This window comes from Peromyscus leucopus, chromosome 10, assembly GCF_004664715.2.
Source record: "Peromyscus leucopus breed LL Stock chromosome 10, UCI_PerLeu_2.1, whole genome shotgun sequence".
NCBI lineage: Eukaryota > Metazoa > Chordata > Mammalia > Rodentia > Cricetidae > Peromyscus > Peromyscus leucopus.
Window position 1 is genome coordinate 92,229,630 of NC_051071.1, and position 23,479 is coordinate 92,253,108.

General features: G+C 42.4%; 2 protein-coding genes across 6 annotated transcripts in view; one reads left to right on the forward strand and one right to left on the reverse strand.

Moving 5' to 3' along the window:
• The first annotated feature begins 2,612 nt into the window (after nucleotides 1–2,612).
• C10H1orf146 (chromosome 10 C1orf146 homolog) lies at nucleotides 2,613–14,440 on the forward strand. Its single transcript, XM_028867376.2, has 6 exons — nucleotides 2,613–2,673; nucleotides 6,040–6,138; nucleotides 10,382–10,475; nucleotides 12,216–12,384; nucleotides 12,769–12,847; nucleotides 14,182–14,440. The coding sequence occupies exons 2-6, from the start codon at nucleotides 6,070–6,072 to the stop codon at nucleotides 14,323–14,325; spliced, it is 555 nt and encodes a 184-aa protein (XP_028723209.1). The 5' UTR covers nucleotides 2,613–2,673; nucleotides 6,040–6,069; the 3' UTR covers nucleotides 14,326–14,440.
• Nucleotides 14,441–15,572: 1,132 nt separating this feature from the next.
• Glmn (glomulin, FKBP associated protein) overlaps nucleotides 15,573–23,479 on the reverse strand; it is a 40,357-nt gene continuing 32,450 nt past the window's right edge. For 3 of the 5 annotated variants that reach the window (XM_028867377.2, XM_028867378.2, XM_037209276.1), the window contains exons 17-19: nucleotides 17,095–17,218; nucleotides 16,182–16,264; nucleotides 15,619–15,735 (exon numbers count right to left, since the gene is read on the reverse strand). In XM_028867377.2, the coding sequence (XP_028723210.1) occupies nucleotides 15,619–15,735; nucleotides 16,182–16,264; nucleotides 17,095–17,218 (324 nt within the window). Of the gene's footprint in view, nucleotides 15,736–16,181; nucleotides 16,265–17,094; nucleotides 17,219–23,479 lie in introns of all 5 variants that reach the window. The other 2 variants (XM_028867379.1, XM_028867380.1) reach the window with 2 other exon arrangements.

Genomic DNA, 23,479 nt, shown 5'->3' on the forward strand with positions numbered 1-23,479 from the left:
TTAGGGATAAAACATGATTACCAAACTGATAATGATCTATAACTAACATCTAAATCCCAGCTGAGTTAGTTATCCCTTCATTTATTTTTTCCATTTTCAAACCATCCATTGTGGAATCATACAGAGACCTAACTTCTTCCATCGAAATATTGTTTTCCATTCTTAATGTGGGGGAAAAAACTAAAAAACAAAAAACAAAACAGAACAAACAAAGAAAACTAATTGCCCCACTTAAGAATTCCCAGTTGCCTCACTAGATCTGCTGACGATGACAGTGAAGCGTGAGGCTGGCTCTCGCTGTGCAGCGCAGTTGGGCGGAGAACACAGGCGGTGCACAGCCTGGCTGAGGCAGCTGCTCATGTGTAGCTGTGAGCTGAGAGTGTGTGGTGGCTGCAACAACAGAAGCCTGAGCAGATGTAGAGGTGGCTAACAGCGTGGCAGCCCCAGGAGGGAGTCCAGGGGAAGCCCCAAACTCATGGGGAGAGAGACCTACGGAGCCAGTGGTCTGAAAAGCAGACACAGGGGACCATGCAGAAGCTGCACGTGTGGCCGGAGCTAACTCCACGGTGGAGCCCAGGCACATGTGCAGTTTGGGCCACAGCTGGAGACTATGGTGGAAAGGCTGCAACAGGAAAATCCCGGAGGGCTTGGAGCAGGAAAAGAAAAGGCAGCAGCGGTGGCAGCAGCTTTGACTGTGGCTCCCGTGGCTGCAAAGCCAGGGGTGAGTGGCTGTCTCATGATTTTATGCCCCGGGTTGGACACCAGGTGAAGTGTTTATCCAGTTATTCTTTATTAATAAAAATTTGGGAGTCAAGAACTGGATTGATCAGAGAAATGGCAGAGAAGCCATCAGTGGCCTCCTATCTCTCCCATCTTTCCATCCAAAAGACCCAAGGTCCTCTCTAAGACTCGCCTTACTACTTCTTGTCTCTCTATCTGTCCTCAGTCCTCCAAAACCTCTATGGTTAATTTTCTTTACCCTCTAATTCAAAACAAACTTTATTGTCAGAATGCAATCAAAATATCACACAACACAACCCTGTGTGTTTAACATTCCTGGCTTCCCTAGTGCTTATCTGTGAGCAAGCACAAGGACTTCTTATCCTCTACAGTATATCACACTACCAGACACCATTCTGGCAAGGCATCAGCAACCCAAGCTGATAAAAATCCTTGTTCCTGATGGGGGGAGGTGTGGTGCATCCCTTTAATTCCAGCACTCAGGAGGCAGAGACAAGAGGATCTCTGAGTTTGAGGTGTTCTTACATAGAGCTGTTACACAGAGAAACCATGTGTGGAAAAACAAAAACAAAAACATCCTTGTTCTTGGGTGGACTTTTACCTTCTAGTGAGAAGTACAAAGTTATAAACAATAAGTAGTACACCTATAACTTACGTAGTATGTCAGAAAGTGACAAGTCCTAAGAAAAAACCAAGTATGCTTAGAGGGATTAGAAATTGGTTTCTATTTTAAATGAGGACATTGTGGTAGGTTTTGTTGAAAATGTGATGCATAGGATTTGAAGACAAGTCCAGATCATAAGCGCTGATGCCATCTGGATAGAGTACTTTGGACAGAAAAGTTGATGCAGGAGCCCTTCATCAAGAACATGCCTGGTGGGGTTAAGGAGGACCTGAAATGGAAATCCAGAATTTATGAGTGGATGGTGACATCTAGACCCCTGCATGTATGCAATCACTGCAGATGTAAATAAGCCAGAGAAGAAAAGAGGACTGAGGGCACTTCAGGAGTAAGAGTTGGATCAAGGGGTGGTGGCACACATCTTTGATCCTGGCCCTCAGGAAGCTGAGGCAGGAGAAGCACGTGGGTGTTGCTGGGAATGGAACCCGGCCGTCTGTAAGAGCAGTAAGTGCTCTTGACCTAGCTATCTCTCCAAGACCCAGATGACACATGGCAGAATCAGAGAACGTTCTGCCCTGGGCCTTTTATAAGGACATTAATCCCATTTTGTGAGAGTGGAGATGGAGACCTCCAGATCTAATCACGACCAAACACTCTTCCCCTTAATGCTATCACGTTTGGTTTCAACATATGATGCAGGGGAGAAGGGGCCGATGACGACAGACACGCAGATACATTCAGATCACATGAAACAGTTGTCTGGGGTGTGACAAAGTGGACTGGACAGATACTGTACAATCTCCAGGTAACATAAACAGCGCATTTGAAACCAGGTCCTCTGGAATAGCAATACGTGCTCTCTCTCTCCAGCTCCTAGAATAGTAATCAAATCTAAAACTTACTTCTTTTCCTTCCTTTTTAAACACTTGCCACTCTGAGCAACAGCTTTTAAATAACTTGTTAAGCTTCGTTTAACTGGACCCCAAAAGGAACTGACACGGTCCCTATATTTTACATAGAGAGCCTTTTTCACAATTTGGACAAACAGCAGCTCACCTGGATTTTTTTCTTGTTACTTATCCAAGGATGCAAATTCACAGAGACCCGCCTGCCTCTGCTGTGACTGAAGGCGAAGTCACCACGCCGGGCGCCAATGAACCGCGCACCAGCCTTCGCGCCGCCGGACCTTTGCGCAGAGCTGGGTCTGCGCAGAGCTGGGTCTGCGGCTGCGCAAAGGCCGAAGCCCGGCATGCCCCGCGGCTGGGGCGGCCCCGGGCGCCCTGGAGGAGAGGAGCGGACCCGGCCCTCAGGTGTGCAGCGCTGTGACGGCCCCGTCTCTCCAGTCTCTCCAGTTGTTTCCTGTGTGGCGGTGCTTCCTCAGCGCACAGACATCTAGTAAACTTCCGGGCTTGGTGGCCCGAGGGGCCCTCCCCTCCCTCCCCGTCCTCCGCGTCCTCCTCCTCCCCCCCCCGTCCTCTCCGTCCTCCTCCCCCCCCCCCCGTCCTCGCCGTCCTCCTCCTCCCCGTCCTCCGCGTCCTCCCCGTCCTCCTCCTCCCCGTCCTCCGCGTCCTCCCCGTCCTCCTCCTCCCCGCCCTCCCTGCCCTCCTCGTCCTCCCCTGGAGGGCCTGGCGGGAGCCCTGCGAGTTTAGTTTTTTTTGTTTTTTGTTTTGTTTTTTTGTTTTTGGTTTTTCGAGACAGGGTTTCTCTGTGTAGCTTTGCGCCTTTCCTGGAGCTCACTTGGTAGCCCAGGCTGGCCTCGAACTCACAGAGATCCGCCTGCCTCTGCCTCCCGAGTGCTGGGATTAAAGGCGTGCGCCGCCACCGCCCGGCGCGAGTTTAGGTTTTATCTGCTTTACCCATCGTTCTTTCCTTATCCAGGGAATAGGAGACAGCGTGACGATCCCGTGGGTCACGGAGCAGGGAGGAGGATTTACGGAGATCGCCGTGCAACATTAAACGCAGTCAGATTTAAGAACATTCTCAATCTTGGGGGGGAAAACACCAAAAACCAAAACAGGAGCAACAAAAGCCCAGGCCTAGAGGACACTGAGTCCAAGTTTTTTGTTTTTTCTAATTTTTGTGCGTTGGAATTCTGCCTTCATGTACGTCTGTGTACACGTGCTGAAGCCCCTTCCGCCGGAAGAGCAGCCAGTACTCTTAACCACTGAGCCATCCTTCCCTCTAGCCCTATGGGTCTAAGTTTTCATTTTCAGAAGAGGAAGTAGGCCAACTCTAGGTGATTTGGCCAAAGTTAAGTAGCTCCGGAGCGAATGAGCACTTGCCTTGACTGATAGCCTACTTTTTCCCGTGGAAATCCTGAGGAAACCTTGCTTTCCTAGCCCTAGTTTTCTGATTTCTAATCCTCAACAGTGTACCTTTGGGAAATCACTGACCCCGATTCTTCTCCCACTTGTCAGCGTTCAAAATCACTTCCATACAGTTTGTTCTCAAAACTAAGAATAAGGGTGTGAAGGATTAAACAAATGTATCTGCTACTGATACACATCAGCCAGGGCTCAAAATCTGACTATAAGCGTTGCCGCGTATGCCTTGTATGGACGTATTATTAACTAGCTGCCGTTGGGCACATTGCATTGTGCATGGTGGGGGCAGGGAGGTGAATGTGCTTTGTTCACCATGTACCAAATGCTGGTCAGGTGTACCAGGAAATGTCTTTCCTCTCAGAGAAGTAGTTGGCGTTCACTCCTTCATACAATAAATGAGGACATTATGGAGCAGCTGGTTTTAACTCAGCAGGAAGAACTTGCTAATTATTAGAGCTGTTCAAAAGTAGAAGAGGCTGCCTTGGGAGATTCTAACTCACCCTCACCCAAAGGGACTTTCATTCACATTAGTTGGTTTCTAAATTTTGCTTTGAACTACTTCTGTATTAGGTAACATGCGGAATGTAAATTTAGTTGACATTAAGAAGTGTGTGGTTTAGCTGGTGAAATAAAATACACCTCTAAACAGTCTTGTTCAGAAAATATGCTAGTGCTCAGGAGAGTAAGGCAAATTCTGAACAAGTCTCATTTTGTCTGGAGGGTTATTTTCTTGGAGTAGACAGAATTTTTCAGAAGCTTTGAAGGAAAAGTATTTTATTTATCATCCTATAGATTTATTGTTTGGAGGCTGGAGAGATGGCTCAGCAATTAAGAGCACTGGCTGCTTTTCCAGAGAACCTCCCTTCAGTTCCAAGCACCCATATGGCAGCTCACAGCTGTCTGTAACTCCAGTTCCAGGAGGTCTGATGCCCTCTTCTGGCCTCTGTGGCCACTAGGTACACCTGTGGTGCATAATCATTCATACAGGCAAAAGACCCATACACATAAAATAAAAACAATTCTTTTTTAAAATATTATTTTCAGTTTTGCATAAGGTGTGAGTCTGTGTGTGGGTATGTGCATGTGCATGCTGCTGCCCAAAGAGACCAGAGACGAGATCCTCTTGGAGATGGAGCCATACTAGTTTCTAGCCCCTGCTGTGACTTCAGGGAATAAAACTCGGGCCCTCTACAGATTAATACACACTTTCAGCTATTGAGCCATCTTTTCAGTCCTGAGTGAGCTATCTTCACAACATTCATATTTATATGAATTATAAATAACGCAGAGTATGCCCAGTGCATGGTTTGAACGAGAATGGCATGCTGGAGCACTTGAGACCTCAAAGCCTGCCCCCTAGTGACCACTTCCTCCGGTGAAGCCGCACCTACTGCCACAAGGCCACACCTCCTAATAGTGCCACTGCCTATGAGCCTGTGGGGGCCAATTTTATTCAAACCGCCGTGGTTGGTTTGTTTGTTTTTCCATTCAAACTGTTCCACTCACCTTTGGCATTTCATTGGCCTCCTCTGCCACTATATTCCTGTCAGTGTGGTTTGTTTTTAAACATGTCCTTACTTCTGGGCAACACAGAATTCTGGCTCCTCTTACATATTTCCTGCCTGTGTCCTGCAATCAGCTATTTCTCCAAAGAACCTAGTTTCTTTTATTGGAGAATTCTATGCAGTTTGGTTGCTAGACATGCATGTTTCATAGGAGATGGGATTTGTCTACAGGATAGAATTCAGAATTGCTTATAGAAGGTAAAGGACTACTGTACACTGATTCCCTTTCTACATCACAACCGACTGTGTGCTCAGAGGTCATCTGGCCTTTGTCCCGTGACCCTATGTGTATGGGCTTAAGAGCTATTGCCAGAAAATGCTAATGCTGGAGATGTTCTGGTGTTGTTACTATGGGTAAAAAACGTCCTTTCTCCGAGTTTACATCTCTACTTGTATCCTGGTATGTGTAGGCTAACTTTCTGGTTTACAAATGGATAAAACAGTTGTTAACACAAGTCATCTTTTCTTTAGGTCAGTGCTCTAGGAGCAGTTGCTTCTAAATGTGAAAAGAAAGCTAAAAAGCCAGATATGGTGGTCCACACCTGTAATCTCAGCACTTGGGAGGTGAGGGAGGAAGATGAGTGAGTTTGAGGCCAACCTAGGCCGTGTGGGACCCTGACTTAAGAAAAACAATTAATTAGTAAAACATAGGATCCAAGTAGCCAGATGTGCAGCCAGACCTGTCCGCTGTCTGGCTTTGATGTTTTAGTGCTCTCTTATATTTATTTCCTCATCAAACATTTCTGTGTGTTTTCTTTGTTCTTCATTTTCTCCGATTGTGGCACAGTTGGAATCTGGGCTCCTCCAACGGCATACCATGGATGCAAGTGGAGGAAGGGAAAGAATAAAATGGACAACCACCATTATTATCAGCTCATCTCTTAAGGTAAAGGGTATTTAGAACATTGATCTTCATTTACAAATTGTGGGGCACCTCATATAAGACAGTATTTTGAAAGATCTTTGGCTTAAGTATCCACAGTTATGGGAACAGGAAGGAAATATGCTAAATGTATTTCAAAGTTAGTTATATATGTTTTGCCATCACATTCAAAACCCCATTTTCCTAAATGTTTGAAAGTTGGAAATGTTCTAGTGTCCTTCTTAGGTAGGGTCTCATTAGCTTGGGCTTCAAACTTGCTGTGGAGCTGAAGATGGGATTTCTCACCCTCCTACATCAACCTCCCGTGTGTAGTGAGTACAGATGTGTGCTTCTGTTTCCGGCCCTGTGCTCTTAGATTTCCTTTATTGCCTCTTTTAAAAAATGGCCGTTTGTTTATTTACTGATTTTTACTCTTGTGTTCATCCATTCATTTTTCTGAGGCAGGGTCTCATGTAGCTGAGCCCAGCCTCCTGCTTGCTGGAACTGAGGAAGGCCTTCAGCTCCTGAGCTGGTCCTCCTGCCACTGCATCCCAAGTGCTGGGGATACAGGCGTGTGCGGCCATGGCTTGCTAGTGCTTTCTGATTTTGAGTCCATCGTACACTAAATATTCATTAGGTCAGAGCCCTCATGATCTGGTCATCTCAGAGCATTCAGAGATGGTCAGTGTTTCAAATGCATTTTTTGTGTTAGTGTTATTTGCCAAAATATCCTAAGTAATGAATCTTTGTGTTTCTTTGTTAAAAGAGTAGATTTTTCTTGTTACTCTCTTAAAAGTTCATTTGCTAACATTTTATTTTTGAGTCATTATTTACTAAAGATTGGCTGTGGTTTTCTCTTTGTATATCTGCCCAGAGTTGAGTTGTTTGCTTTTGTAGTCTGCCCTCATCCTGTGGTCCTTATGCGCATATGTAGCTTAGAGATAAAGGTTTAAAGACATTTCCCTGTACTGGGAAAGTTGTCCAGTTTTAGAGCACTTGCCTACCACTTACAAAAAGCCCTGGGTTCAAGCCGTTAAACTGGAAAAAATATGGGAAAGGGGTACAAGGTTAAGTTAAGTTTGTGCTCCTAATCTCTGAAGAATTGTAGAAAAAATATGGTTTCTTTCTCTGTTAAGTTTTATACTTCGTTGACAATATGTTTTCATAAATTATGTATTTGTAAACATCATATCATAGAGGTTAAATTTGTGAGGTTGAGCTCTGCAATTTGCCATTTCCATGGGGAAGATTTCTGTATTGGAATTCTTTTTATTTTCAAATTAACTCTTGATCACGTGAGAGATCTTTTCTGTTTCTGTTTAAATCTGTATTTCCTTTCATGTGAGAATTTCTAGATACTAGTTTTGAAGAATATTGCTAGATAGTGTACATTCAGGGTGGTTATTATATTTTTTATTTGTGATGTTTAAACAAAATGAAGCTCTTTTTAGGGGGGGGGCATTTTGAGACAGGCTCTTTCTGTATAGCCCTGGCTGTCCTGGAACTCGCTCTGTAGGCCAGGCTGGCCTCAAACTCACAGAGATCCACCCGCCTCTGCCTTCCAAGTGCTCAGATTAAAGGCGTACACTACCACTGCCTACCTGATATATTTCTTTTTTAATTTTAAAGATATGATTACCACTTTAGGTAGTTTTGCTGGCTCTTACATATCTGTTGTATCCTTCTGTATTTTTTCTAGTTCTTTACTAAAATTTTCAACATCATTCATCTTGAACATAGAAAACAGATCTATTTTAAGACATGCATGTGGACCCATTTTTATTAGCTACTATTTATGGTGGTTCTCTTTCATGTAAACTGACCTCTGGCCAGTGTGTATGTATGTGTTATGTGTTGTAATTTATATTTTAAAAATTGTACAAGTAATTTGAGGTCTATAATATATTTAGAAGAATATGCTCTTATTCTGCAAAGGCCTTCATTCTGTAATAATAGATGCTCTGTTTGCCAGGCAAAACAGAAAATTTCATTTAAGATGAATAACGCATTTAATATAAATCCTAAATATTATATAAGATATTTTTAAAATTACGTCACCAAACAAGTCAGTGGTAGAGCACAGGTGCAAAGCTCCTGATTTGATTTCTAGCACTGGAAACAAACTTTATATTTGTAGTTCAAATTTAACTGAGTGTTGTTTATTTTCATTTGCTAAATTTGGCAAACTAAGCTGTGTCTTATTAGTTAACCTACAGTGTGCATCTAGAATGGTACTAATTACGAGAGAATTGGGGAAGCAGACACTCAGTTTCCTTCCATAATCGGTTTGAGAAGCCCTGATTGAGAAATGCTTCTCCAAGGTGCTGTAAGTACTAGCAATTCAGCATCACCTTAATCCAGTTCCAGGGACTGAAGTGGTTTGAAGCTGCTTGTGTCCCTGTGAGAGCTGCTCTACTTTTCTCAAAAGCTCTACTCGGCTTCCCCTCTGTCCCTCTTGAATTGGCAGGTGCCCTTGGGGAAGAAACGGCCTAAATGCTGGGGTCATATCTTTGAATTTCTGTATAGATTTTGGCCTTGTAATTTCTCGCTATCCTGCTAGCTCTTTGATGCATTTGTACAGATTTGTTTTCAAACTGTCATTTTTCAAGTTCCTTCAGCAGGAGCGTTGACCTAAATTACTGAATCTGCTATTGCTGGAAGCAGTGCACAATTTAAAACCACACAAGAAAGGGCCATGGTTGAACTCCAGGACAAAGCCTCAGTAACATAAAATACTCTCTCTTTAGGAAGGAAAGGAGCATATATTTTAGATTATGTGTTTAAATTATATTGTTCTGGAGGAAAATATAAAGTCAGTTTAGGTAAGGGGTGTGTGTATGTATGTGTACATGTGTGTGGGTGCAAATACCTGTATACATATGTACAGAGGCCAGAGGAGGGTGTCCTGTGTCCTGCTCTACCTTTCCTTCCTTACTCTCTTAATACAGAGTCTCTCACTGAATCTGGAACTAGGCTAGTGGCCAGCAAGTCCAGCACTGGGGTACAGATGTGTGGCCACGGCCGACTTTCCAGATGACTTCTAGGGATTTGAACTTAGTCCCTGATGCTTGCCCAGGAAGTGCTCTTACTAGTTGAGCTATCCCCAGCATCTAGGTAATGGATTTTTTTCTTAATGTAGAGGCTAACAAGCTTGAGTTCTAGTATATATATTAACCACTTAGGTTTTAGCTCTTTGACTGATATGATCTAGTATTTTAGGTAGAATAGTAAATAAGGTAATTATTTTTAATGGTAATACTTAAACCGGAATACAGTAATGCTGCCTTTATATGTTTTCTGGCTCACCTACAGTAAATGTAAACACATGAACTAGGAAATTGGTTGTCATCTGTGGGATATCTATGTGTAATATATGGGCCTCTCAGCCATCCAAGAAATAACTCCCACCTTCTTCCACAGTTATTCACTAATGCATGTAAGAACCCATTGCCAGATCGTTTCTTAAAAAGAATTTTCCCAAAAGCCAGGAAAATGGTCTGAAACAGCCCCTATTCCTGCTGTTAGGAGTCCCACAAGAGGACTAAGCTACCCAACTGTCACACATATGCAGAGGGCCTAGGTCAGTCCTGTGCAGGCTCCCTGGTTGTCAGTTCAGTCTCTGCGAGCCCCTATGAGCCAGGTTAGTTGATTGAGTGAGTTTATTGTGGTGTCCTCAACCCCTCTGGCTCTTTTCCTGGATGGAGGGGATGGGGGGATGGGAGGAGGAGGGAGACAGACTGGGAGGGGAGAAACGGCGGGGGGGGGGGGGAGGCGAGGGGAGGCTGTGGCCGGGATGTAAAATAAATAGATGAATTAAAAAGTAAATAAATAAATTTCCTTGCTGGGCAGTGGTAACACACACCTTTAATCCCAGCACTGGGGCGGAGGGTGGGGGGTGGGGGCAGACGGATTTCTGAGGCCAGCCTGGTCTACAGAGAGTTCCAGGACAGCCAGAGCTACACAAAGAAACCCTGTCTTGAAAAGACAAAACGAAACAAAATAAAATAAAAATTTCCCTTGATTCTCATAGTTTTTAACTCTTCATTTTTATTTAGCTCCCTATTTTTTTTTTATCTCTAATAGGAATGGTCTCACTCCTCCTTTTCAATCTTTTTGCCCCAGAGAGTAGATTTGTTTCTTTGGTGACAAATCTTTTAAGTGGAACAGTGATAAAAACAAACCATTAAACACTCTTAATTTTGTATTAGCTGTAATAAAAGTCATTTCAGGCATGTCTTATGTTTGTGTTTCTGAAAATTCTTTTAAGACTTGCGAAATTGCAACTGCTCTAGAGAATGGAAGCCACAAGGTTCGGTATTCGGATACATTGGAAAGAGGATCGATTGTGTTCTCTCTCTCTGGTACTGTATACTTGCTAATTGCCCTTTCTTAAGTTCCTTTTAAATATGTGGAGGTGCATGCTAATTTTTGAAATTCAGTAGCAATATAATAGCTTAATGTGTGATCTTTTGGAAGAGCCAATGGGCTGCATTCTGCCAGCCCACAGGACCAACTGTAGGATGCGTCCCTTTGGGAAGTGGAGTCTGGTAGAGATGGGAAAAGTACTTGCTTTGGAACTGAGGTGGAAATAGAAAAGTCCCCTTGTCTAACAACAAACATAAATTGTTAACAGAGGCCAGCAGTGTGCCTTGGCCAAACTTACATACCCAGACCAATATATGATGTTTCCCCTTAGTTTTATTTACTGAAAAAAAAAAATTGAAGAACTTTATGGGGAAAAATAAATGTTCCAGAAATTCTAAAATTGTGTGTGAGTCATAGGCAAAGTACAGGATTAAATTAGGCTAAGAAGGTGCTGGGAATATGGAAGGACAGCTCCATCTGTGCTTGGGAAGTAACAGAAGTGAGAAAAGGGTGGGGGAGGGGAGGCTTCTCAGCCTGTGTATGGTCACACACAAGCCAGCCCAAGTGCAGATCCCGGTGCAGGCTGCCCAAGGCCAGCCTGGACCACACAGTGAGACCATCTCACAACAAGAAAGAAAGAGAAGATTCTGTTAGGTTTACCACTCTAGCAGAGATTCTGGAAGGCAGGTGCTTTCCGAGTCATCTAGAAAGAAAGAGCTTCATGCTGAAAATCACCCAGGTCTAAAATCATTCCTCTTGGCTGAATAGAAAACACTCCAGAGAAAGAAGTCAAATATTCTTGGTGATTTTATGTTTTAGTTATCATCTATATGTTTAACCCTCTGACAAGCCTCACAAAGAATTTCTCATGTTCTAGAGGAAAATGAGGATCAGAGGTTATGTAAAATGTACAAATGCATCTAGCCACTGTGTAATCGCATGCTGCTGTCTCTAGACTGTGTCTCATCTCCTGACAGCTATAACTAACCCCAAGTTTCCCTCATTGTGATGACTTGGTCCCATTCCAGACACCAGGTATCTGCTCATTTGGGTATTTTAATTTACATGATTCCTGAGTTTCTGGGAAGGTTTCTTCAACATAAAATTATTGAAGATTTGCTTTAAACTACCTTTCTCATTGATTTCTAGCTTTTGAAATTCAATACACTGTCTTCTGAGTTGCTGAACACATGGAGTGCTTGTAAGGTGGTGGTTGTGGGGCGGACATGACGCCTTCCCAGACGCTTATCCCTGGTTGTTTATCTCTATACTTTGGAATAGCCTTCTAATAAGCCAGGAAATATTTTCAGAAAGATCTTTAGTATGAAATACTTTTGAGACAAGTTCTTATTTATATAGTCCTGGCTGGTACTATAGCCCAGGATGGCTTTGGACTCACCACAATTCTCCTGTCTCAGTGTTCCATATGCTGAGATTGTAGATGTGCACTACCACACATGGCTTGAAAGGTTTACTTTTAAAATAGACTTAATCTTTTAATTAAAATTAGGAATCACCGTTATGTGCTCAGTGCCTTGGCAGAAAACAAAAATTACTGGCCAGTGTTTTTCCTTTCAATTTTTACAATAGTCATTCTGCTATGAAGAGCATGTCAAAGAATTGCCCAAACCATCTTATGTAAGGAGTGTAACAAATTCTATTCCTTAGGAGTCCCTGCTCTGATTGAGCTTATGAAAATTCACTGTGTGTGACTACATTATGTTCACCTTTCCTAGGAGCTGCATTTTTATTGATGGATGCTAAAGAATGTCTGATGTCAGCTGAGGAAATATTTCTAACCAAAATTGACAAGTTCATTAGCATTCACCAGAATAGTTTTTTGGTTCTGTTTGCCCCACTCCATGGGCCTGAAGAATGGAATCTCATGTTCAGGATTCAGCAGAGGTATGGAAGCAAAGCACAGCCCAGATTTTTATTTTTATTATTTTATTTTTATTTTTTTACACTGCTTTGTTTACTTCAGTTCTCAATGCTTGTAGGCAGTTTTGTTTTGCTAGAAGGTAAACTTTATAACCTGTCAAATATAATCAGACAGGGCAGACAGCTGTTCCTTAAGTCAAGGTGACTAGAGTTAATTTTATGATGGACCTATTCTACAAATGCAAACCAAAGTGAGCGCTGAATTCTGGTTACACAGCCACCTCAGATCTCCTAAGGCACAATACAGGATGTGACTGAATGAGCATGGGACAGAAGTAGAGCTCAGTCTCTCCTTGTCCTGCTGGTGACAGCAAGTGTGAGTCAGTTTCTTAACCAATTTCTTTTCAGATTCTTGGGCAGTAACTTACGAATACTTCCTGCACACAACACAGTAAATGCTGTTGACCTTATGTGCACTATTGCTAAGGTAAGTCACCTGGGGGATAATTACATCATTTCTTCCACCCCTTGCTCCCTTAAAGCCCTCCCCCGCACCCCCATTTTCTTTCAAATTCATGGCCTTTTTCTTTAGTTGTTACATGTGTGTGTTCCTAACTACGTAAGTATAACCCGTCCGCCCCTTTAATGTCACTTGCATGGGTGTGATTTCCAGGCTGACCACTTAGTATTAGATAACCAGTATGGGCCTTCCCTGGAGAGGTATTTTTCTCATCTCGGTGCCCCGTGTTCCCTGTAGTTCTTTGTCTAGGCCTGGGGCCTCATGAGCTTTCCCCTTCCATGCTAGCATGCCTATGGTGTCATCTCTTTGAGGTCATGTGTAGGCCGCCATATTGATGAGACTTCATGGGTGGAGCTTCTGACATTCCTAGGAGACACATTCTCACAACAAACTCCCCATTCTTTTGGCTCTTACGAAATCTTCCTGACCCCTTTTGCTACAATGATCCCTGAGCCTTAGCTACAGGAGTTGTGTTCTAGTTGTATCATTTAGAACTAGGTTCCTCAACTCTGCATCTAGTCAGTTGTGGTTTTCTGCAATGATGTCTTGCCTTTTGTAAAGAGAAGTCTCCTTGATGTGGGACGAGAACTATACTTATCTGTGGAAAGAAGGACAAATATTTAAAGTGTAGTTAGGTATTATGCTGGTTTAGTAAAGTGGTGGTTGTAGGTTTTCCTCCAAGATTCATGACTTCACTAGTCGTGGGTAGTTGGCTAAGTCCCTAGTAGCATGCATGATTTCCCTCTTGTTGAACATGTCTTAAGTCTAATTAGAGTTATTGGTTCCTGCTAAGATATGAGTGCCCCTATTGTACTTCATGGTTATCAAGTCATGCTGGTCATTGTTGTGGTTCATAGGCATCATAACTAGGTAAAATTGTTGGTTGCTTCTCTCATTTGGAAGCTTACATGGCATCTTCTGCTACCATGAACTAGTTCTTAGGAAAGCTTTCAAGTCCGCTCCAGCTCCGGGCCTCAAGGCCCAGTGTCAGAACTGCGTGGAACTTTCTGCAGTAGGGACTTACCTTCCCCATGTGGGGCGACCAAGGGCAGTGCCATAGGCCATAGCCTATAATGTTTGGGAATGTCTCGGACATCCCTGACCAACAACTCAAAAGAGGACTTCTTAGACCTAGTGTTGGGGTTTGTTAGATGGTTTATGGCTCTTGGAAGCATTGAGGGGATCCCCATCGAGTGAGAGGATCCAAGGCATGCCACCACTCCAGTAGAATGAATTTTTAAATATATAATCCTACAAAAATATGGTTTCTGTAAATGTTACATGTTTACATCTTCTTTCAGACTACCTCCAAACCAACCATAGACAGCATCTGCTATAGAATGATAACCACCAAAGCTTACATCATAGAGCAGAGCCCTGTTTGGAGGACTCTCCAAAAGATAAAACTCAGTACTGATTCAGTTAGTCCAGATTCAGAGTGTTGATCATAAGTGTTCTTTTAGAAAACTATCAAAATAATTAAACTTATTAAATTATAATGTCCAAATGTCTATTTAAGGGCATTTATATTTAAAATAAAATGTATACAATTAAACATGATTTTATTTTGGGAGTTTGGTTTTGATTCCCTTAATGTTTTGGAGTATAGATGCATGGGCCAGTGCTACCCTGGCATATACAGGCCCATGTTATAAACACCATGGAAAAACAAAGAGAAAATACTTGGTACATACAGTAAAACTCATAGTTTCTCTCTCTTCCTCTCTCTCTTTCTCTTTTTTTTTTTTTTTTTTTTTTTTTTTTTTTGGTTTTTCAAGACAGTTTGTCTGTGTAGCCCTGGCTGTCCTAGAACTCACTCTGTAGACAAGGCTGGCCTCAAACTCACCGAGATCTACCTTCCTCTGCCTCCTGAGTGCTAGGATTAAAGGTGTGCACCACCACCACCTGGCTAAACTCGTAGTTTCTTAATGATACCAAGTTGGATGCTCAAATCTAGTAAGAAATGGAAGCACAGAATTGACTAGTTGGACTAAAGGGAAAGCCATGTACATTTGGGGTTTCTAATCTCTGCAGGCACTTTCATATTTAGCTGCTAGAGACACCTTTTCAAGTCTCTTGAGACAGATTTCACGTGATAAGGCTTGTTTTTAATTCTCCTGCCTCTACCTCCCAATGCACTACAGGCACCGGGTATTTTGTAAGATTGCTTCTAAGGCATGAAAAGGGAGGAAAGTTAAAGAAACCAGTCAACTGTTCTGAAGTCAGAATGGCTACATTTCCAGTGGTGCAGTGTCCAGCTTGACAGTGGGCACTCCAGTGTTAAAAAGCACCCAAAAAGCAGAGAGTGTATCTGGTTTTTTAAAATATAAATTCACAAGGATGTGGATGAATACAGCATTTTGACTACATTTTTTGATGTTATAAAACAAATTAGTTTGTATTGGGTCTTCTAAAGTAGTACTTTTTTTAAAAAAATTATTTTATGTGTATGGATGTTTTGCCTGCATGTATGTATGTATACCATGTAGGTACCTGGTGCCCATGGAGGTCACATCCTCTGCATCTGGAGTTATAGGCAGTTGTGAGCCTCCATGTGGGTGCTGAGAACTCTACCCATGTCTTCAAAAGGGCAGGAAGTGCTCTTAACCACTGAGCCATCTCTCCAGGCTTTTTAAAGCAAAGACTATTTACTACTGATCCATGTATCAGAAATTGACAAGCCCCTAAAATATACTGTAAAACATCATCTTATTGGTTTTTATTTATGAAACAAACTTTTACTTTATTCCAACACTTTCTTCAGAGGTAGACTTTGTTTTGATCTCAATGAGTTCTTCTACTCGAGCCAGAACACTTTCAATCAAGTCAAATGTGAAAAGAGCTGAATGTAGGACCTGAAATGCCAAGGAAAGAGTATCACTGTTACCATAATTAGTCTTTTTGAGACAGGGTCTTGTGAAGCAGACCAGACTAGCCGACAACTTACAATCCTCCTGTGTCAGTCTCCCCACTGCTGGGGGTCCAGGCCTACGTACACACACGTGTACACACACACACACACACACACAGACACACACACACACACACACAGACACACACACACACACACACACAGACACACACACACACACACACACACAGACACACACACAGACACACAGACACACACACAGACACACACACACACACACACAGACACACACACACACACAGACACACAGACACACACACACACACACACACACACACACAGACACACACACCTGTGTCATTAATGCTGCTTCTAAAACAAAGCATAGAACAGACCTCAGACTGGATGTAGCTTAAAATTTGGGGTTACCTTAAGTTGCATCTCAGGAGGCATAGAAGGGACCTCTTCTCCACCTACAGTCACAGAGCAGACACCTTTGCACATCGAGGCTGCTGTACAGGAAGAAGGAAAGCATCTCACATTTAGCCACTACAGCCGTTCTCCGAGTTTCAGCACTCTGTGTGTGGTGCGGGGTGAAACCCAGGGTCTTGAACGTACTAGGCAGACGCTTTGCTGCTGAGCTGATCTCCAGCTCTCAGATTTTAGTTCATGTCTTTATTTATTTTGTGTGTTTATGTGTGGCGTGGTACATGTGGGGGGTCACAGGACAACCTGGAGGAATTGGCTCTCTTCTTCCACTTGGGTCCCAGAGACTGAACTTGGGTTTGGGGCTTGACAGATGGCAAACCCCATACCCACTGAGTCACCCACTTGTCATCTTTCAGATTTTAATAATACATTTTCAAGCTACTTCAATCTTACTAATTTTAAAATATGTGTCAATGAGGTAACACCTTATAGAATATTTGTTATAAACAAAAATCAAACACTAGAATTATGCAACATGTGAACTGATTCTTTCTAAAAACAGCTTTATTGGCTAAGAATCATTTAATTAATTAGTTTAATTAATAGCTTTCATTTTTATATAAGGTGAACATATACTAAAATGTGATAGTTTGGGACTGGAGAAAAGGCTCAGTGGCTAAGAGCACTTGCTACTCTAACAGAACTGGTGTGTTTCCCAGCACACACGGAGGTCTAAAAGCATCTGTAACTCCATTTCCAAATGATCCAACACCTTCTTCTGACATCTGTGGGCTCATACATACATATGGTACACATAAATACACTCAGACACACACACATATTTAAAAACAATATGATCATTTCAGAATCTGAATTTTAGACCTAATGGAAAATAAAACTGCATGCTACCAACCTTGGGTATTTCGTTGGCTGTTTTTGATTTCTGCTTCGTAATGTGCTTTTGACATATTAAGTCCTATATGAAGTGGCTTTAAAAAGTTATTTTCAATTTTTCCAAGTTCTGTCCATAATCCAGTCTGTTCAGAAGATTTAATGAACAAATTAGTTACTTGGTTCAGCACATACAGGATGCCTTCTGTTAGTACACATGCGCTAGCTGGGAGAAACCATGACTGTACCGCGGTCCTGCTCTTTAAGCCACTATTAACATCAAGTTATGGTGTAGGTCCTAAGAACCCACTAAAACAGAAGTGTTCGGCACACTGCTCATCACTATTCTGCTTGAATAACTACTGGTTTTGAGGTCTGTGACAAAATTAACCGGGAACATCCTATCACTTTCCATCTCCTACAAACCATCTCCACAGTGGCTCTACTTTAAGTCGGCCTCATCACTGGATGTATTACTTGGAGTGCTTGGCTATGGGTCACATTCCAGAAGATTTGTTCTCTTTCCTACTAATGGAGACTTTTAAAACTAAATTAATTTGTGTTTTCTTGATGGCCGCGGCAGATGGTCAGTTTAGCATTTTGTCATGTAAAATCTGAGAAGTTTTCATGTCAAGATCACTTACAACTGTGGTACAAAAAAAGGGGCAGTAATGAAGTCTTTAACTTAATTTAAAAAAGGAGAGAGAGATAAATACAAAACATTGATGGTATAAGACTTCCAAGCCTTATACACCAGAAAATACAGTTTATATAGGGAACTCAGTTATCCTTAACCACATCAATGAGATGGAACACACTTACTCTATAATGAGTTTATAGGGATCCTGTGTAACAACTGATAAAATGACTCCACACATCTTTTCCCTGAAATCTTTGTAGCACTCATACATTGTTGGCAGGAATGTTCATTTGTCCAGCCACTATAGAAATTGGTATCAAGGTTTCTCAAAAAACTAGAAATAGAACATGAATCAAAGCTAGCATATGTAGTGATTCCCACACATGATGCACTATTCACAACACCCAAGTTACAGCCCCAACCTCGGTGCCCACAACACGGGACAGGAAGGAGTGTGGTGGGCACATAATTGGGTATTATTCTGTCACAAGGAGTCCAAGTGCCACTTCAGAAAAGTGGGTGAAACTGAAGTTAATTTTATGTGAAATATGATACCCGGACGTTATCTCTCATATGCAGAATCCAGGCTTTTTTTTCTCCTTCTAAGAAAAAGACATGAAAATAGAAGAGGAATATTTGAGAGAAGGACTGATAGGAGGGAGGGAGGGAGGGAGGGAGCAGGCAGAGTGTGAAGGGAAGTTCACCGTGACGGAAGTATTCTAATGCCTCTGTGGAAATGTCACAATGAAACCCATGATTGGTCAGATAACATATGCTAGTAAAAGGAAAAAACAACAAACTATCTTTTAAAAACTTCTCTTATACTGCTGGAAAATGCAGAGGTCTAAGTAAAACTAGATATGAATTCAAACTTCAAAAATATGCCTAACAGTTCATTCAACATCTGTGGATTTATTCTAGGAAAACAAAGATGTATTTTGTAATGATTGCATTGGAGAGGTGCCTTTAAAAACAATGTTCAATGAAAAAGAATGCAAGAATGTTTCATAACAGGAAAATGTTAAGTTGTCGTATATGCACATAATGGAAAACTACATAGCCATTAAATTTTTTCTTGAGTAAATATTGTTGAATGGGAGAAACTTTATATAGCATGACTTCATTCTCATTTAAAAGAGAAAAATGTGGCAGAGCACCCAGAGAGTATAATATCAACGAGGGGTGATGGGCCAGTGATTCCTGCTTTTATTTGTTTATTTTGTAAATTTACTTTGTGTGTGCATGTGTGCATGAATGAGGACAGGTGCTGTGCCATGGTGCCAATGTGGAGGTCAAAAAGGACAATTTGGTGGCACAGGCCTTTAATCCCAGCACTTGGGAGACAGAGGCAGGGGGTCTATGAGTTTGAGGCCAGCCTGATCTGCAGAGTGAGTTCCAGAACAGACAAGGCTACATAAAACACACACACACACACACACACACACACACACACACACACACACACACCCGACAACTAGAGTTGATTCTTCTCTCGACACTTTGTGGGATACAGAGGTCGAACTCAGATGGTCAGGCCTGAGTGCAGGTACCTCCACCCGCCAAGCTGTTTCTCCTGCGCACATATGTGTGTGCATGTTTGTGCACACCACAGCCCTGTGTGGAGGTCGGAGGACAGCTCTGCCCTGTTGACTCTCCTTCCACGTTAGACTGACTCGGGCCACCTTGTCGCCTCTGTTACTCATTGTCTCTTGTCTGTAAACAGAGAACCTGTTTTGTGGTTTTAATGTGCTTTTAGGGGTTTTCATGTTTGCTACACAACTCATGTCCTGCCACTGTTCTCACGTCTGTTTCCACCTCTCTCCATCCAGTCCTTTCGTCAGCTCCTGTCTCTGTCTCTGTTCCCTTTTTAAGAACTTCCCCTCTCTGCTACCTGTAAGCTAAAAGCACAGCTCACCAGAACTGCTACTTTCAAGGCTGATTAGGTCGTTAATGACAATCAAACCCATTGCATACATGAAGAACACCCTTAACACTTCTTTTTTCAAATGTGTATGAGGTATTGTTTTAATATACGTCTGTGTACCATATGTGTGCCTCATGCACAGAGGGGCGAGAAGAGAGCATTGGATCTCTTGGAACTGGAGTGGGTGCTGGGAATCAAACCCAGGTCCTTCACAGAGTAGCCAGTCCACTTAACCACTGAGCCGTCTCTCAAGTTCCCATGGGAACACTCTGTAACCTACACTTAGCTTTATCAAAAGGAAATAACTTCCCATATCTATATAAAAAAAAAGATTAGTTATGGTTGAAGTCCTTTTACTCAAGAGGTAGCCGTTAGCTAACACTTCAGGTGTTTAACATTTTTTATGTCTATATCACTTAATATAAAACATTATATATATAAATGTTTGCAAGATGTTGGCAAACTACATGCCAGCCAGAGCCACATAGTGAGAACCACATTTGAAACAAAAATCAAGATAAACAGTAAGTTGTAGCTGGCTGGGTCTTACTAGGTTGTCCCAGAAGAGCAAGGGCGGGAGGGGGGGTCGGGAGGCAGCCCCCACCTCTGCTCTCAAGCGCCCTCTAGAGCTAAGAAAGACTTCCTGCGCGCACACCTTCCCACAGGTGGAAATCCTGACAATCCTGTTGTCATGATGCCCATGCAAGACAAATTCTAGCTGGAATTCACAACCTGGCCTGTTGGCCCTCCCCGCTTCAACCAATACAAGGGTCTTATAGTCTCAGAATTTGTGGTCATTGCTGGCTACATAGTGAGTTCCAGTCCAGCTGGGACAACTTGAGACCCTGTCTAAAAACAACAACAAAAACAATAGGCCAGCAAGAAGGCTCAGTGGGTTAAGACCTTCACTGCCAACCCCAACAATCTGAGTTTGATCCTGAGACCTACATCCCAAAAGCTGTCCTCTGACTTCCACTGGTGTGGGACGCCCAGCAGTGGGAGCAGGTGCTTTCTCTTAACGCTTTGACTGGCTTTTGGGAACCTATTCTTCATAATGGGTTGCCTTGTCCAGCCTTAATACAAGGGAAGGAGCTTAGTCCTACCTCAACTTGATATGCCATGTTTTGTTGACACCCATGGGAGGCCTGCCCCTTTCTGAACAGAAACAGAGGAGTGGATGGGGCGGCGGGGGGTGTATGTGTGTGTATGTGTGTGTAAAGGGAGGGGATGGGAGGAGAGGAGAGAGGGGAAACTGCAGTTGGGATGTAAAACAAATGAGTAATTTAATTACAAAACCATGAACTTATAAATAACAAAAAAAGGTATAACTGTAAAAATACTCCAGTTTCTTTCTCTTTGCCAACCTCGCCTCCCAAAAGCTGTAATTACAGGCATGAGCTATGGCATCAAGCTAAGGGCAATAATTTATTTTAATTTGTAGTCCGTAACATTAAAACATTGACTAATAAAAACACCCTTCAAAATTAGGCTAAAGAAAAGTTCTTTCACATGCTGTTCAGCATAATTCCAGTCTCTCTGATAATGAACTGTACTGTTTTTAGAAGCATGTAGGAGTCAAGATGCTATGGAGGTAAAAATATATTCTTTGTCTTACATGAAAGTTACCAGATCTTTTTTAAAACACAAAAGAAATAAGTTTAAGATTTCTTTCATCTTTGATGTTAAAAAAGTAACAAGATTTTTACAATGTTTATAAAGATTAAACTTTTGAAATCCTCACAATTGTCTGCCTTTCATTTCATATCCATGTCATTGATTTAACAATTCTGAACTTTTTTGTTTTCTATCTTAATTATGCGTTAAAAATTCACTGGAGCCTACCCAACCCCACCAGACCTTTCTATACCACAGTGAAATAGGTTCTGGAACAGGTAGGAATCTCACAAGCACAGAGTCAGACTAATAAAAGGAAGAAATGCAAAAGGGCGTGGCCACCCCGCTCTTGACCCTTCTCCCAACATAATGCCTTATTTATTAAATGGTACCACGGAACCTTTACCCTTCAGTAGTAAGGAATGTCCACCACCATTAGCCACGTGGCTCCACAGATTGTGCAGTGGAGATGTTTCATTTCATTTCACTTTTCTATTGTGGTGCTAAGGATTGAATCCAAACCTCATGACAGACAATTATTCGGCCACTGAGCTACAATTCCAGTCCTGGCACATTTTAATTCTGAATAAACAGGCATCAGAAAACATCTGAGTGAGGGGTGCAGAGGGTAAGCACAGTTACAGCTCCATTTTAGAATAAACTTGTGATTCAAAACAAGTAACAACTATCTAAAGAAACCCAACAATAGAGGATGTGAGCTATAAAAATTAGAGATGGGAAATACTCGTCTGTAAGAGTCTAAAAATGACAGGAAACTGAGTGTGGGAGACGTGCTGAAAACCTGCAGGGAGCTAAGAGGGAGAACTTAGGAAAGTAAAGAGCTGGCTATGACTCCAGCTGGTCAGAAAGAAAGGTTATGACTCATGGACTGCTTTATTGACTTTATAAGAGAGTGGCTTTCTATCTCTTCCTGTGTGCCTTTCTGACTTTTTAGCTTTTCATCCTGTAGCACATCCAAATGGGCAAAACCAGGAACTGGTAGGGTTCCTCTGAGTAAAATGCCCACAATTCAACATCAACACAGTATCACTTTGTAACCTGTACCACAAGCCAGAACAGCACTTCTTGTTTTAGACATGGTCTTGCTTCGCACTGCAGGCTGGCCTGGAACTTGTGACCCTCCACAGCCCTGTAAGTGCCACCATACAGAGGAGTCACACCTGGACAGAAGCTGTCAGTGACTTGTTAACCACAGTGGCTAAATTTGCTTTTCCTCATTGTAACTGTTCTTAGGAATGTTTCCATTACAGACAGGCTGTTAAACTGCGTACAAGGCATCAATCTGGCAACGTAGGACTTCTATTAATCATTTCCCTGGTGTGGTGGCTTACAGCACAAAACAAATAAAAACCAGTATTCGGTTCCTATGGGGGAAAAATAAACCATTAAATAAGGCAGCCCTCTAAGTGGGTCTTCTTTCTTCATTATAACATGTCCACACAAAAGTGTTGTAAGACATTGCCTACAGGAGTCAGACATTACCTTCCTCCTCTAAGCGGGGACTTCTGACCCTGTGTTAGGCTGTACTCTACAGCAAGGACATCTGTCATTCCGAGTCAGTGAGGTTCTTTGTGTCAAGCAAATCCCATCACCTTGTGTATGCTCAGCCTTCCTGATTACGACAAAGGTAAACTCATACCTTCCCTAAGGACGCCTGCCAGGGCCCAAGGCCGAGTGCTGCTCAATATATATTGTAGTTTTTCTGTTCTTAAGAGACTTCAACCGTTTACATGGAGTCACAGACAATTTCTATTACTTTCTACTCTTGAGCAAATTACTGATCCTTCTTGTGAGAGAAGGGTTAATGAGAAGGGAAACAGAGTAGTTTTCTTTCAGCATTGTGAAGATGACACACAGCACCTGGCCAGGACAGTGGCCACCTCTGTCTGTGAGTGGTAGACCAGTGAGAAGAACATATGGGCACATCTGCCATGATGGCAAATTTGACACACAGCTGGATAAAACAGATCTACACAGCTGGATAAAACAGATCTACACAGCTACTTAAACTCAGCGACTTACACGTAAAGCCTGTGCATGTTATCTATGTAAACTCACTTAGAAGAAAAACTGCTGCAAATACTTAACTCTGCCTGATGAAATATATGCTGAAATATTGGGACAAAATATACTGATGTCTATAGTTAACACTGAAATGCATCAAAAATTATAACGAGAGCTGGGCAGTGGTGGCGCACTCCTTTAATC